General features: G+C 39.3%; 2 protein-coding genes across 3 annotated transcripts in view; one reads left to right on the top strand and one right to left on the bottom strand.

Annotated features, from left to right (window-relative positions):
* The window catches only part of LOC146481161 (tyrosine-protein phosphatase non-receptor type 21-like), a 29,391-nt gene extending 27,559 nt beyond the window's left edge, over positions 1 to 1,832 (bottom strand). Inside the window, exon 1 of the mRNA XM_085108808.1 lies at positions 1,575 to 1,832. Within this exon, the coding sequence (XP_084964934.1) occupies positions 1,575 to 1,739 (165 nt within the window). The 5' untranslated portion in view covers positions 1,740 to 1,832. The remainder of the gene's footprint in view (positions 1 to 1,574) is intronic.
* A 2,138-nt stretch (positions 1,833 to 3,970) lies between these two features.
* On the top strand, positions 3,971 to 14,924 carry LOC146481160 (uncharacterized). 2 transcript variants are annotated; one of them, XM_085108794.1, is made up of 5 exons: positions 3,971 to 3,999; positions 5,373 to 5,595; positions 7,633 to 7,897; positions 8,794 to 8,897; positions 13,825 to 14,924. In XM_085108794.1, exons 2-5 carry the CDS (start codon positions 5,584 to 5,586, stop codon positions 14,092 to 14,094), a joined length of 651 nt encoding a protein of 216 aa, XP_084964920.1. In that variant the 5' UTR covers positions 3,971 to 3,999; positions 5,373 to 5,583; the 3' UTR covers positions 14,095 to 14,924. The 2 variants fall into 2 exon arrangements, with proteins under 2 accessions (XP_084964920.1, XP_084964921.1); XM_085108795.1 differs by lacking the exon at positions 3,971 to 3,999 and having other exon boundaries at positions 5,237 to 5,595.
* The last annotated feature ends 609 nt before the right edge of the window (positions 14,925 to 15,533 follow it).

Below are 15,533 nucleotides of genomic sequence, written 5' to 3'. Positions count from 1 at the left end.
ATATGGCTTACCTGACTACAATTTGACCTTATAGGCAAAAACATGCAACCTGAGCAGGATGTGAAAGTGTGTTGAAAGTAAATGCAAATGAGGTTTTTCCTTATCACTATGATGCTGAGCAGAATATACATCCTATTTAATTACATACTTTCAGAAAATATCAAATGAAGTGATTTTTGTCAGCTTTTCAAGTTTGAGCAGCATCACGCCAATATTTCCTGAGATATTCTTGATTTTGTGATTTATCTTTGCACTGAGACAATTTCACAATGTGACACAATATGTGACCATATTGTGAAATGCCATTATTCACAATATACTTTATAGGCACTTACGAAAATTGACTATAAGTAAAACAGTTAGTGTGATGCCTCACCAGCTTTATTAACTTACTAAAGGTAAAGGTAATTAATGTGACAATAAAGTTCTCCAATTTGGATAAAACTGGCTTCAGCTAGAACTTTGATATGTCTCTAGCAAGGATGGAACAGATGTGAGATGGAATTCAAACTTGAAAGGAATCACTACTGAGAAATCTTATTGAGCCACCTGAAATCTTAAATGCAGTTGTCACTCATAATCCCTTGAACACAAACTTATATAAACTTCCCCATTTTTTTTATGTACAAACTATGCAGTGTAAACGATGGCTGTAAACTAGTGTAAATGATTCTTGTTTGGCTATGAAGATTACATTTTCTTTTGCAACTTTGCCTTTTAGGTATTTTCTACTGTAAATAAAAAGGAGGTCAAACAATAAAGGTCATAATTATATACAGTCGACTCCCGATAACTCGAACCTTCAAGGGAAATTGAAAAAGGTTCGAGTTAGCGGGAGTTCGAGTTATCGAGGGTAAAATTATATAGAAAATGACCTGAAAGGAAAGGAAAATTGGTTCGAGTTAGCGGGAGGTTCGAGTTAGCGAGGGTTCGAGTTATCGGGAGTCGACTGTAAGAGTGATGATACTGTACTAGAAGGACTGGTGACATCTTAATTAAGTTTAAATATATATAAACGTCGTGTTGATATATACAAGTTCTTAAATATGTACACAAACATTTCGAACTATTATGAAATGTAAGTTTTGTTACTTTGCTGCTTCTTAAGACGAGTGCTGTATTGGCCACATTCTTTTGGGGTGTTTATGGCTCAATCGGTCCATAAATAGGAGGCGTTAAGCTTAAAATGCCTGAAATATTATTTATGGAACTTTACCAATATCCCTCATCTTGACCAAACGAGCTTGTTCATTAATCCGTAAACTGAAATACACTAGGATACATAAACATTGAGTTTACTCTGTATATCTACACATATTGATGACAGCAAACTACAGCAAATACGCAGTAAATCTGTCAAACGCAAAATGTTTTCTTTCGCATGCACAAGCACGTAACTTATGAAGATCAAGTTTTAATGGTCATGTTTGTCATTAAGTTCATGTTTCACACAAATCAAAATAAGCGTATATAAAAAACTACGACAGTTTTTTTGTGTGTGTAAGTGGGTGATACATTGCACTGTTTTAACGAGTTAATTTCAAGACTTTAAGACGCGTATCGTATATTCATACCTGTGTGAGACCAAGCTGTTTTGCTACATTCTCCAAACACTCCAGCCCTAAAGCATCTCTAGATACCACCAGTTCTACGTACGTTTTGTTCGGTATTTCGACAAGAACAGAAATTTCGTTTGCTAAATCATCTTTCGAAGGCTTTGCACATATGCCAAAAGGCATATCTACCCTCCAACATGAAATACGGCGGAGTACTTTTGTTGCTCTGATTCTGTCTGATATCGTTTTCGCTGAAAAATTCCAGTTTGGACCGCGCACAAACTGGTGCTCAAGTTACATTCCTCACATTTCCTGTTTCCGTATCATTTCCGGTGAAGCAAGGATTAGCTACCGCTAGGTAGTCTGGGAAACGGCTGCGATCACATCTGTTTAGAGTCCTTCCTGCAAACATTTTGAAGTGTTGTAAACCATAACTTATGCAAACATTTCTTCCATGATTATTACAAAACAAAAATCCTCAAGAGAATTTGTTCTGTTTCAAAGAGTTGTGATAAGTAGTTACACGCCGTGATTTCACTGAAGTGTACACGAGACCCGGATTCGCTACTATGATTTACTTATGAGCAGAGAGTGAATAAGGCGAAATTCGCTATAAAATGAATGCTCAGAGTAAAACCCAACTTCAAAAGTAAATTAACCATTTTGTGCCCAATACTGAAGAGAATAATAGCCGGCACTGGAATCATGTTTAAAAAACTTGGTTCTACACACTTCAATAAAAACGGCAGAAATCGGTATGTTTTCGTACCTTCATCACGGTCATGTTTTCACCTACGTAATTGGGGCATAAGACATTTAAGCACAGACGTTTTTGAGCGACGGACGGCAACCGGAAATTAAATTTTCCCTTTTTGGAGCGTCTTCACGTCATCGCGTTAATAACGTCAAGCCACAGTCATCAACAAGAGCTTTTCCTGTTAATGTTCGTGGTAACGATCAAAACCACAAAAAGGAAACATTCAACTTCCAGTTGCCGTCCGTGGCTCACGAGCGTCTGTGCTCAAGCATTGCCTCTTCACTGAGGTTTTCATCCGAACATTAGTGGGAGTGCGACCCGGGGGGGGCCTCGTTATTCGACTTGAGAACGCTTTTTCATTATTTTCACTTTATCCAAGTCGCCATTCCATTTATCATTAGTGGGAATAATTTTAACCTTTTCGGTGCTGCCGGATTCGCTTTGTATTCCGGCTTTCTATTGATTTATGTTATTGAAATTAGCAGTAAAAAGCCCTTGCGGGGAGTAAACTATTGAGCTGTATTGTATTGAAATTAAGGCCATGGCGAGATGCCACAAAACTGAACACAAGTTTTTGTTATCACAGAAAGTGTTTTCACCGTTTAGTTGAGTGGCACGCGTCGTAAGTCCTGACCAAGAAAACAGGTGCGAGAAACAGCTTCATAAAATCACTGGTAATTTGCTGCCCTATTGCTTTGTCCATGAAATTCAGCTTGTTACTTGACTTGAGTCGCTGAACGGTGTGTCCAGTTTTGTGCCATCGCATACCTGACATTGACTGACACACGCCGAGCGAGAGCAAACTGCACAGCCGCCATTTATGCAGTAAGTTAATCGGTAGAAAGTTAAGCACTGAGTCCTTAAGTGTTTTAGTACGCGGAAGTTTGTATGTGAATAATCACTCCTATTCTAAATCCAGGCAAAGGACAAAACACCTGTTAAAATTTCGTGTCAAGGATTCATCATTGTAAACTTAAATCCTTCAAGTTACTAAGCAGGAAAGTTAAGAAAACTTTGGGGTCAAAGGAATGAAGGAAAAGCAGAAAGAGGGATCCATAGTACAATAGTCCAACATAACCTTGACGGGAGTCCCACTGTGAAAATTAATTTCTGTTTGAATAACTTATTGTGCTCACACTGTTCCGCCCCTAACAATGACTGATGACTAACACGTACACGTATGAAGGGAAGTTCAACGAATTATTAGTAAAGTTGTTCAATTGCCAAACAGACTGACCCTTGACTCAGTGCTGGCCGGCTGTTTATAACGGAAAGAAGATCTAGTTATAGCTGTGTGTTTTCAGTAGGGTTCCAAATTTGATGATTATTCATGAGTTTAGCAGAAAGGTAGCGTGACTAAGCTGCATACAGGCCTTATACACCGCTCAGTTATGTTTAGTTTCATCGGATTTCACTGAAGTTATTTTATATTGTAAACATTCGGGAATGATCCTATGAGTTATGGAATGAATTTTAAAATCGGAGTAAAAGAGCAAGGATTGATTATCACGCCATATCGGATTCTGTCGACAGCCATCATTTTATCATAACTATATAGTAGTAGTATTGCATGTTATTTTTTTTCCCTTCTCATGTTTGCCATCTTTATTATGTGAGACAACAGCGTGTACGATCTTCACTGGCCGGGAAACCTGGCGGCGTTTGCTTTTCACGTACAATTCAGTGGTGAGTGTCGATATAAAACCATAGGAATTTCCAGTATAAAAATTGTTTTGCAGGTGTCTGAAAAATGAAGTAGAGGTGGGTCGTTTGTTGAGAGGTATTCTATGAATTTTTCCCTCCTCCGAGTAGTTCTGATTGGCGATTCCTTCAAAGGTTCGCGGCACCATTGGAATTTGTCTCTCTCTGTCAATATGCTCTAGTTCCCTAGTATCAGACACTCACAGCCTCGAATTTCTCGAACCTGTTTGTAAGTACATATATTTTTAATCGCGGATGGCGAAGATGGAAGTAGTTGCAACTTGAAAACCTCGGCCAATTTTTTGATGTCCTTGTCATTTCCGCCAGGTCCTTTGGGGAGACTTACTGTCCCTAGTTAAAATCTGATTACCATAAAATCTGATAACGGTTTGTTTTCCTTTGAGAAAATCACTTGATATTTTTCTTTTGGTGAGCTAGGAGCATTTTGTAAACGAGAAAAGAAAGGTATTTAGTTTGAGTTTCAGAACATTTTGACAAAAAACGTGAAAATTCTTATGACATAGCCTCTTTAACAGACGAGCCGAGATCTCGGCAAACCGCGCCAGCCCCTCTAAGGGGGCCAACCTAGCTCATGTGATCTGCCTTGTAGCAGAACCAGTAATCACTGCAAAAGCATTATCTCTTGTCTAAAAAAATATGTGACCATAATAACGAGGAGATAGTATTGTCTTGGGTCCGCCCACTTTTTGTAAAATAACAATCCTTATTACAAGGCTTCTTGTTTCCTTTTAAATGAGTGCTATTTAGGGCTTTATGAATGTTAACATGACGTTATTCTGAGTCTGACTTACTCAGAATTATATACCAGCTTTTCAATGCGTCAAACTTCAAGTATCCACGACTGACACAAGAGCACCCAATGAGAACATTTAAGCAAGATACTTTAAATGTTTTCTAAAGGGATATTTGTGTAAGATAACACAGTTCGGATGCTTCAGCTGTAAGTTTTAGGGCCGAATTGACTGATCATATTCCCCGAATTCACGAGCTGTTGGTGCTTTTACGCCTTGAACGACACATTTGGCCCTCAGAAAACAAAAGAAATTACTTTTTCAGTGTTGCGAAATTTTAAAGTGAAATTTTGCCGAAGAAAACTTTTTACAACTAAATGCAATTTGTCTTCCAAACAGATTACAGCCGAAATGGTCCATTGCGTGCCGGCCCTGCTGACAGGCGGCAAGGTAAGCAATAAAATAAACACAGGAGTAACACGTCCAGCACTGTCGAGTTGTTAACATTTTGAGTGTGTTTGTTTTATTTCAATCAGTTTCGGAAGCCGTCCTGAAAATCACCGTGGAACAAAAACTGATAAGCATAAATTTTCTGTTTTAAAATAGGTTTTAAAATATGCAATAACAAAGAAAACAAGTGGTGATTAAACTGAATGGAAGATGCAGTCGAGCAGTAGGAGAGTTCTAGAAACCTGTATTGACAAAGGAAGGGTATATAACCAAAAGCCACCACTTTTGTAGCCTACACTACAATACCTCTCCAGATGGCGTCAGTTGACTCACATCAGTCCAGAGAAGGCTGGGATCTTATTGCCAAATGACGTCCCCGGTGAGTGAGACCGTATATTACAGGCATGGCTGCATCTATGTAAATTGTACGGGGTGATGCATAAACGCTGGTTTTGAGCGGCGAAAACTTGTTTTTCAATGTGCAATGTTTTACGAAAGGCGAATTTTAGAGACTTGGTGGCGAGCTCTTCACTGTTATTAGATTGCTGATCGCTCATGGCTATGTGAATGAGACAAGAACTGACTAACTTCCTGTTAAATTGTTATGTTACCTAACCAAAATCTCTTTTTCAATAAATTAAAAAATATACTGAATAAGAAAAGACAAATTTTGATAGAAGGTTTCGAGTATGGGTCACATAAAAGATACAGTTATGTAATAAGTGGTGGTTCACGCTTAAGTAATCTCGCAACTTAATAACTAAAATATATACTTACTTAGTTCCATACTGATGAATTCATGTCATATTCAAAAACAAAAATATGCAGTTCCGTGCAACCACAAGAGAGGAAACATAATATCTTCAAATAGAATATAAGCCTATATTTAGACACAAATCCACATGAAACAGTAACTCCTGCAGGGGAGACTGTTTGGTTTGTTTTGTTACACTAAATGCACAAACTGTAGATGGAAACAAATCAGCTTTAAAATCTTCCACTTTCCTAAGATAAAGAAAGTATCAATAAATCATGGGCGCGAGAGATTCCTGATAAAGGTAAACAGTACAAGCTTATCGTGTTTTTCGTAGTTTCTGGTTGTTTCTCAACAATAACTGACAGCCGAAACAAAGAAAGCATTCCATGAATATGGCCTCTTTGTAATGGCACATCTGTTAGAACGAAGCCTACTGCTCTGTTTCCGACTTTTCGTGTACACAGACTGTTTTCAAAGCTCAATTTTGTTAGTTAGATTTTTTGAAGAGTTTAATACCGCTGGACGCTTAAGGGAAACAATGAAATATTTGCTGAAATGTCAGATTTAATTATTGCAGAAACTGTCATTTTCTTTGGTGCAAAAGGCGAAAAAAAATGTCGCCGTTTAAGGCGAAAGCAGCTCGTAGAAGAATATTTCTTGCCCCATAAGAGTACCATAAGATGATTATTAAAATTATTCTCCAAAATAAGGAGTTCAACAAACAAGGCTTTGTTAGTTACTCAATTTCGGCTTTGAAATGTTCAGAGACGAAATAGAATACCGTGAAGGCAGAGCAGCACACCCAACGAAGTCAACGAGAATTTCAAATTAAGCAAAATCCTTGAGAGATCGTTTTCCACTTTCCAAAATCGTTTTTGGGCCTTTAAAGGAATATTTTAAGATTCTAAGACATTGGATTATGTTTGCATTCTTTATCTGAGTATATTATTCACAGACAAGTTTTTCAAAGGGAATCTTATTCCTCGAATTTCCGAGCTTTTGCTAGCTTTCTTACCTTATTTTACCTCTCATGGGCTGCCGCACACTGGCGTGCATGGAGCTATTCCCCTATCATTATTTATTTCCTTTTTCACGTTTTGAAACTGAGAATGCCCGTGAGACCTGTGATACAGCCCACGGTATTATGTGGAATGCTGTTCCTGGGCATGAGAATATGAGCCACAAGTATCAGAAGAGTACCCTATGTGTTTACCGCCCACGTGAACTCAACTTTGCATGTACATCGTGATTCTTCCTCTCGATTCTCCTGTCGTGCAGGCAGAAAAATATTAATGATAACTCATTCGGCGATACAAAAAATCTATGTCACAATTTATTAAATTCCAAGTAAAAGAGAGCATAAAGAAGTAGGAAGGTATGAAGCAATCTTTCCAATTCATCAGCGGTATGTTTCAGAGATACTTGGGATTTAACCGGGACATGCAAGTGAATTTACGCCGGTTACTGAAAGGCTCAGGTGATGGCTTTTCCTCGAACACTGACTCTCAACTGATACTGTAGTCGCAAGCCACGGCACTTTATCAGGTATTCAACTGTCGCACAAGACCGTCATTACCCTCCCTTCAGTCCCCCACTTTTCCACAGATCCACTTTCACTAAGGAAATCAAATATTGAGCAATATTTTTTCCCTGTTTAAGCTTCTCATCTCAGTGATAGTTCTTCGTTCTCTGCTCTCATCCACGAAAGCCCCAGTCAACCGCACGATTATGAAGCATGAACCAACGACTGTTACACCAACCATCAAGGCTGTAACAACAGGTTTGGATGTGGGGGCAAAGAGTGTGGTGACACCGTCAACATGGGTGGACATTCGTCTGGTAACTAGGAAGGGAATTAATTTGATCATGTTCACAAATGGTACAGTAGCTGGCACCTGGAGTCAATCTCTTACAGCAGAGCTTGGTAGGTTTATCGAAGAACTGGTGCTTCAGTTATCTCGGATTTCATAGTCAAAGACAATTTTACGATAAATATATATGAGTTTGTACTTTATTTGAAAGGTATTACCGTTCTCTTAGTCAAGAGAGATTTGCTAAAGCAAAGACATGTGAATATTAAAGATAAACTTATAAAACCTCGACGTTTGATAATGGTAAATACATTTGTCCAAAAAAATTCTTTGATTCTTTGGCTAATTTGTAAAATATGATCATTTTAAGAATTTTCTGTAAATGGAAAAAAAAAAAAAAGAAAAGAAAAGGACAATATATTACAATATTGTAAGCGCTAATCATTCAAAGCTAAGTATAATACGAACATTGGTCAAGGCTAATCCCTGGTTGATACGTCGGCTGCCTCAATAGGCGACGTCCTCAGGGTAGTTCAAATGTATTATTAGAACGGGTATAAGCAGAACTGGCTTATCGGGAAACAGAATGTGAAACTCTTGCAAAGCAGTACATATGACTCAAAAGTGAAAATTTTCCAAGATGAATTCAAACGAGCAGGCAGTGAATACCAAAGAATAATTTGTTGGGGTATTGTTTGTTTGATAGCAGTTAATTTTATTGAAATTAAAAAAAAAAGGTTTACATGGGTTAGGGTTAGTAGTTTCAGGAACCTTTTTGTTAAGTTTGAACAAACTCTAAAAATGTAATTTCAGTTCTTACTTACACTGTAAGGGTGAAGGTCTAGTATCTGGATCAGCTTTAAGTACAACTTGTCAGCACGGTCATAGTTTCCGGCGCTCTCCGCTGTTTGGTAGAGCTGAGGGTGTTGTTTCCCAATGTGACGATTGAGGTGCACCGTAGCTTAGTACATGTAACTGGCGCTTCTAAGATAAATGTTTCTTTTTTCAGGGCTGTTTCGTATCCAGTCACATGGACCTGGCGTGGTAAAGCTGAAAAGTTTGAAAACAATGAAATACATTGCAATAAGCAGCACAGGACAGATCTACTCCACGGTAAGGCTGTTTCTATTGAGGATGTTTGTAAGGTAAATGTTGTTCATCTTGACATTTGGAATAATATTCACATTGTCTGTCTGAAGATTAAGTGATTTGAACATAACATTTCCAACTGTTAAGCGATGAAGCCAATGAAGTCGAGCGGTTAGGCGACAGTATTTTCTGTACGCTGGTAAACTGTAAATGGTCATTGGTAGCCTGAATTTTAGCCGTCCGGTAAAAACATTTTTAAAAATTATTTGGAAATATAAATAAAGTTACACTGGTGGATTAAAAGCGTTCTGAAATTATTTACAATAATAATGTTCCCGACGTTTCGGTCGCAATCACGGACCTTCTTCTTCAATTGCGCCAAAGACCCACTCAATCGAGCCGACGGGGCGTTACTCCCCAAGGAGTATTTACACTTGACTCTCGCTAACAAGAAAAAATGACACATATCCTGAATTTTAATCAGCGTCTTGTTTATAACTGTGCTTCTGCATAATTTTTCTTTCACTTCCCCTGAAGAAGGTCCGTGATTGCGACCGAAACGTCGGGAACATTTTTATTGTAAATAATTTCAGAACGCTTTTAATCCACCAGTGTGACTTTAGTTGTATTTCCAAATAATTTTTAATGTACCCACCTAATGACAAACCCAGCTTCAAAAACATTTTTGTCCATAGTGGATTGCGATAACAAGCTGTTTCGTCATTACTAGTGTCCCGTTGTTGTGTCTCTTCTATGTCTTGTTTATCCCTAATATCACAACACATCCCAATGTCACCAACACCCAGTCATTCTGAGAATCAGCTTAACGAAGACGGAAGCCATGCAATATGGGTGAACAAAAAGAACTTGCCTTCACAGACACGTTTGTGCATGCTGTATCAGTATGGGTTCAGACACACTGAAATAAAAACCAAACACGTCAAATAAACAAGAAGTGTCTTCACGATCCTGGAAGTCAACAAACTAAAGCTCAAAAGCCAAACTGAAGAACTATCGGAACCATGTGCTGTCAACGCTTCTCTAACGTTCTGGTCAATGAGTGAACATGACCTTTCTAAAGGACTGCGGACGATCAACACTTATCCGGGAAAGCTCGCCATCTCAAAATCACAGTAACTTTCTGTTGACGAGTCTGGCCAATAAAGAACGCCAAGAATTTAGAAGTAAATACAAATTAATAAGGGACCATTCATTTTTATAATGTAATGTTGCTCGCTGGTCATTGAAACGATTGGCAGTTTTTTATATATATATTTTTTTTGTCTTGGGTGTGTTCGTTTCCCTATAAAAAAAATAAAATGATGAAAACACGAAAAAGATCCTAGATGGAAGGAACGGTAAAAAGGATATTTGTGAAAGCTTATGGATTTGAATAATTTTTATTTCTGTCAAAATTGCATGAGGGTAACGAGGAACTGAACTAAAGTGACTCGTGACGATATTACGCTTCGTAGCGTGGCAAATTTGTCTAACGAGCCAGAACCAGGGATATTCATGCATGGAATATGTTTGACAAAATGAGTTGGTTAAAAGCGGACGGATTTGAGAAAATGTTAAATTTGGGCAAAATGGCAGATTGATTTGAAAGCTTCGACACTTTTGAAACAGAACCCTGTACAACTTATACATCAAGTGATCCCACCTACGGAGGCACGTCGAGAGAAAGATCACAGAAGAGCAAACAAAGGTTTGGTTAACTTACTTCCTGAAGTTACACAAATGAAAGCAGAACTTGCCACACATTCATGTCCAAAGATAAGGGTTAGGGTACCGATGCACCAACTGTTTGTGGCAGACATGGTTACTTCAACTACCAATGTCGTATCCCCTGGAATATGGCCGGGGAGTTTCCACAGTACAGGGAGACACGAACAGTCCCAAGAGTGTATGAAATGTAGAGAGTGGGGAAACACTTTTGTCAAAGGAGACACTTGCAAACAGATTATAAGGAGTTGAAAATATAATTTTTCCTCCCACCGTTGAGCATGACAGCGTCCAAATTTGACCAGATAAGTGGGATGTATGGTAACCTGCCTGCTACAAGGTTGATGATGCTGCCCAATCTTGTATTATATCAAGGCTTTATGTTATACCAAGATGCCCTTACCGAACTGGACGATACAAGAATTAGAAAGATACTGGTGGAAGAAAAATTGAACAAATCAGGTTGTGAACGTTACAGAAATTTCATATACAAACACATGTCCAGTTTCATATACAGACACATGTCAAGTTGACTGGCGAGGTTGGACATTCTGAACCATTAACTGTCACCGTACTAGTAGGTAGTCAAGATAACCAAAAATACCCAATAATCAGGTCTAATTTAATTGCAGGGGTGATCAGTAAAGGAAGAGTAACCCGGTACTTGAAATTGCTAACACAATAAGTGAACAGTTCATTCCCATCTCATTGGAAGGGAGCAATCCAATGTCAATCGCCAACGTAACTGAAGCTAAAAATGAGGAAAGCTAAACCTAGTAACACTATATTGCTAAGGGTCGGAAGACTTAACACACATTTAGCTCCGGGAGAGCTAGTCTGAGGGTGAGAGGGTGAGGATCAGCTGTGCGTTGCTTTGCGGACTGGTTAAGGAAGACTTATCGGATCTTATCGGGGCAATTGAGCCCAAAGTAAGAGGCATGTTACCCGAAGTTAAAGAATGTCTCAGTTGGATCCAGATCGAGTCTTCCATTGATATATATTTTCCGTATGAAATGAAACACACAGAGACATAATTTTCTTTAAGGATACTTAACTGTGACAACAGTGAAGTTATGTATCCGATGGTAAGGAAACTCCCACAGAGCTGGAGATGGCAATGGGTTCCACTTGTCGTGTGAGCAGAGTCAATTAGTGAAGGAGATGTTATAAAGGAAGAGTCCGGAGTCTTTCCACAGGACAATGTTGACGATAGATGTGCCAAAGAATTGAAACTTGATATTAACTTTAAGGATGGAAAATCGCACAATTCTATCCAAAACGCGTGTGCAGAGAGGCAAAGGGACACCTGCAGCACATGACCATTCGCAGTTGGAAACGCAAATCAAAGTCATTCTACCAATCTCTGGTGGTCAGTCCGCCTGAGAAAAAAAGAACGACGACTATGTCTCCACTATCGCCGAGCAGAAAGACCCGATATGACCATTCCTCGCATCCAAGACTGACATCCTAAACAGCCTAACTGGTAACATACCGTTTTCATTCCTCGAGCAACGGAAGGCTTATCGCCCAGGATTCGTAGCATAAGAACACTGCAATCTAACAACGATAATTTAAACACACGTTGAGGGGCTGACCAGCGGAACCGCATCACAATTAATCTTCAGAACGCCCCCGCTGCTTGAAGAGGTAGCAGAGAACTGCTTTGAGGCTTTACGAGATGATATGCTAGTATACAGTAAGAAATTTATGGAGTATATGTAGAGGATGGGCACGTACTTTACAAGAGCACGGGATAAATTTTATGGCAAAGAAATGCAATACGTTCATGCCGCATGTTCTTTAGCTGAGAAAAATACCCGAAATGGGCTGCCATCACGGAAAAATTCAGGGACAATTTATTCTATGCTCCGTTTTCTGTCGAATACATGGACAACGGACCCCTGGCGTACGTTATCTCACCTGAGTTAAGACGAAAAGTTGAATGCAACTGAAGACTATCTGACCATAGGTTGAATTAGAACTCCATCTTCAAGGCAATTCGCGGGGCAAAAAAAACGGAAACAACAACAACTAAAGCAGTTGGAGAACAATCTAATGGTACAGCAATGCCATGGGTAACTGCGATTTACCGCTGACACAAAGACGTCCAAACCCACACTGCGGAGCCCGAAGCTAAAGGCATTTTTGCTAAAACACACAGGAAATCAGAGGCACAGAACTTGGAGACTGTTATTCTCCTTTATCACGGTAATTTAAAATTTCGATGTACGCCTGGTAAAGTAAAACCACCACACCGCTGGAAAGAGCACCTTAAAATTAGTAAAACCACGCCAAGTTTGACAGTCTTGTCCTATGAGCGAGGATACAGTTTCGTTAATTCGGAACATTTATAGACGTTTGTATGGAAACGGGCTCCATAAGTACGTCTGCAAATTTATGGAACTAAATCTTAGCTGTTATAAAAGACAAGACTCTCAAACTTGGTATTTTTAATATTTTTAAGCTGCTCTTTCCAGCAGTGTTAATGGTTACCTGGCCTACAACAAAACTTTAATATACCGAGGGAAGGGTCTCTTGACGGAGTAATTCATTGCAAGTTCAACGGAGCAAGACCTTATGGGGCGAAGCAATTGAAACACGATCCCTGTGGTGTTAGCACGTTCATGCGAGGAAAGAATAAACTGTAAACTGACGAACGTGGTATTTTTGGCCTTAAATGGCGGCCGATTTAATATTCTTTTCAACTCTACATCTTGACATCACGTGAACATGTACAATAAAACAACAGATCTAATTGGTTCTCAGTTTTGCCAAGCGCATGAGCTAACCGTGATGTTTGACTGTTGCTTCCGGCTTTGGCATGGAGGGGATTGGATTTGTAAAATTAGACTGTTGTGAAAGCACGTGAACAGAAAAAACATGTTTCACAAATTCAACCCACTCCAGTTTTTAGAACATGCCGCGGGCTTTCTATCCTGAAGTTTCATTCACTAGCCTCACCACACAGTCGTTTTCAGTTAGGGGACTGGTATTACCTCCCCTCCACAATACAAGTCCCCTAAAAACGACTGCGTGGGAGGCTATCCATTCATTGGCAATAGTACCAACGGGAGATTTTAACCGGTTATACAAATTTTTTGAAACTCGTTTCCTTTCCTTCCTCTCCCCTACCTGGAAGCTATCGCTCGCTTGGAAGGGAAACGACTGCTACATAGGCTATTTCTCCAGTTACCTAAAACCCACTTGTTTTGCAATGTTTTTCCAGGCCAACTCGTCCAATCAAGAAGCGTTACTGAACCATGCGCAGGAGGAGAATCACTTCTACTCATTCAGCTCTTATTTGTATCCCGCTGACCGGACTCACGTGACCAGAAAATGGCTTCTAGCGATTGGATCAAAAGGACGAATGAGAAATGCTGTAAGAGTACTACGACGTCACAAGTCTCATCAGTTTCAGATCACGGAAATTCAAAAGAACACCAAGACACTTGATTTAAGTGCATTATTCAGTGCAAAGAGGACTAAAAGACCTTAACCACCAAAAAAAAAATGCTTTGGGAAAACCCGATCAGCAATGCCGAGCAATTTGCTGAGATAAGACACCGTTATTCTGCAATCCCCGCTTCGCAACCCGAGGAATCTGCATCGGCAGCGAAGGTTGAAATACCAACAGCGCCACAAAAACAGATTAATTGCAAGCTTTTCTAGTACCCGCTTGCCAATTTATGAACACATCAAATATGCAGATCGGTTCAAAGCTTCACTACAGAGAAGAGAATGAAGAAAGCCGATACAAGACCACTGAACAACTACAGTAGTTTCCCGATGTGGTAAACGTGACTGTGATTCCAGCGCCGTTATGATTCGACGGAAAGGAGCAACGAATTTAAATGCAAGTTTAAGTCGTGTTAGAGTTTGTTGGGAGAAATTACATGTACTTAGTACATATAACAAATGTTTTCATTTCACAACAAAGCACTTTCAATTTTGAAAATCAAGTATAAATTCTTAGTTGAATCATGTCCATGCGAACCACGTTTGAAAATTTGGGATGTTAAGCTGTGATTTTGGTTCAGTTGGTTAAACAAAACCGACATCGTTTTAAAAAAGAAAATAACAAAAAAGTCGGCGTATTTTCGCTAGTTCAGGACTACATGTATACAGTCAACAGTCTGACGGATAGATCATAAGCTTAGGCCGGCACGCCCATAGTTTCTATAATACAGTACAAAGCCAGCAACAGTTAATGAATCATGTACAATGTATTCCAGTGGACACAACTTTGTTGCCTTTCTTATAACAGTCGACTGATATGTGGTAACATTAGCTTAGAAACTTAGCTAAAAACGTCAACTGTTATCGTCACTTTCCATACTCATTATAGTTCACATTCTAATTTCTACCACAATGTTCATTTTTTGTGTGCGATATTAGATGCGAATTACGCAGCGAACTGCCATTACTCACCCAATCTCTGCCATGTCGTGACGATAAAGCGCGCCCAAAGCGCACTTAAATCGCCACTAGCTTATTTGCGATTTTTATCACGAACTCGAGCGTGGCAAAAGTTACATTACCAAGTGCAACAAAACTGATTGCATGTGTAAACGGGCCTCTTCAGCAGTCATCGCTGTATGTACAGTATGGAATGTTTTACTATGCAAAAATCGACATAGTAGCCTGCTGGCTCAAGTAATTTGTTTGTGTACCGATTGTTTTAAAAAATCTAACTCTTTTTACAAACAAGGACAAGAAATGCTGAGTGAAACTGAGATAAAGATTGACTACAAGGACGACCCTCAGAGACCCAGGGGCAGTTAGTGGGGTAAAGGGGATTTTCGTGGGCGAAAGACGAAAATCCTTTTTACCCGACCAACTGCCCCTGGGTCTCCAAGGATGAGCGGACTCTAAGTAGACTAATTCCCAATTACAGGGAAAACAATATTGCTTTCCTGCTCTGGATACATAAAGTAA

This window comes from Pavona decussata, unplaced genomic scaffold (assembly GCF_977016875.1).
Source record: "Pavona decussata unplaced genomic scaffold, jaPavDecu1.1 SCAFFOLD_51, whole genome shotgun sequence".
Lineage (NCBI taxonomy): Eukaryota > Metazoa > Cnidaria > Anthozoa > Scleractinia > Agariciidae > Pavona > Pavona decussata.
The sequence above is the reverse complement of the archived record's forward strand: the minus strand, read 5'-3'. Positions and strand labels throughout refer to the sequence as shown.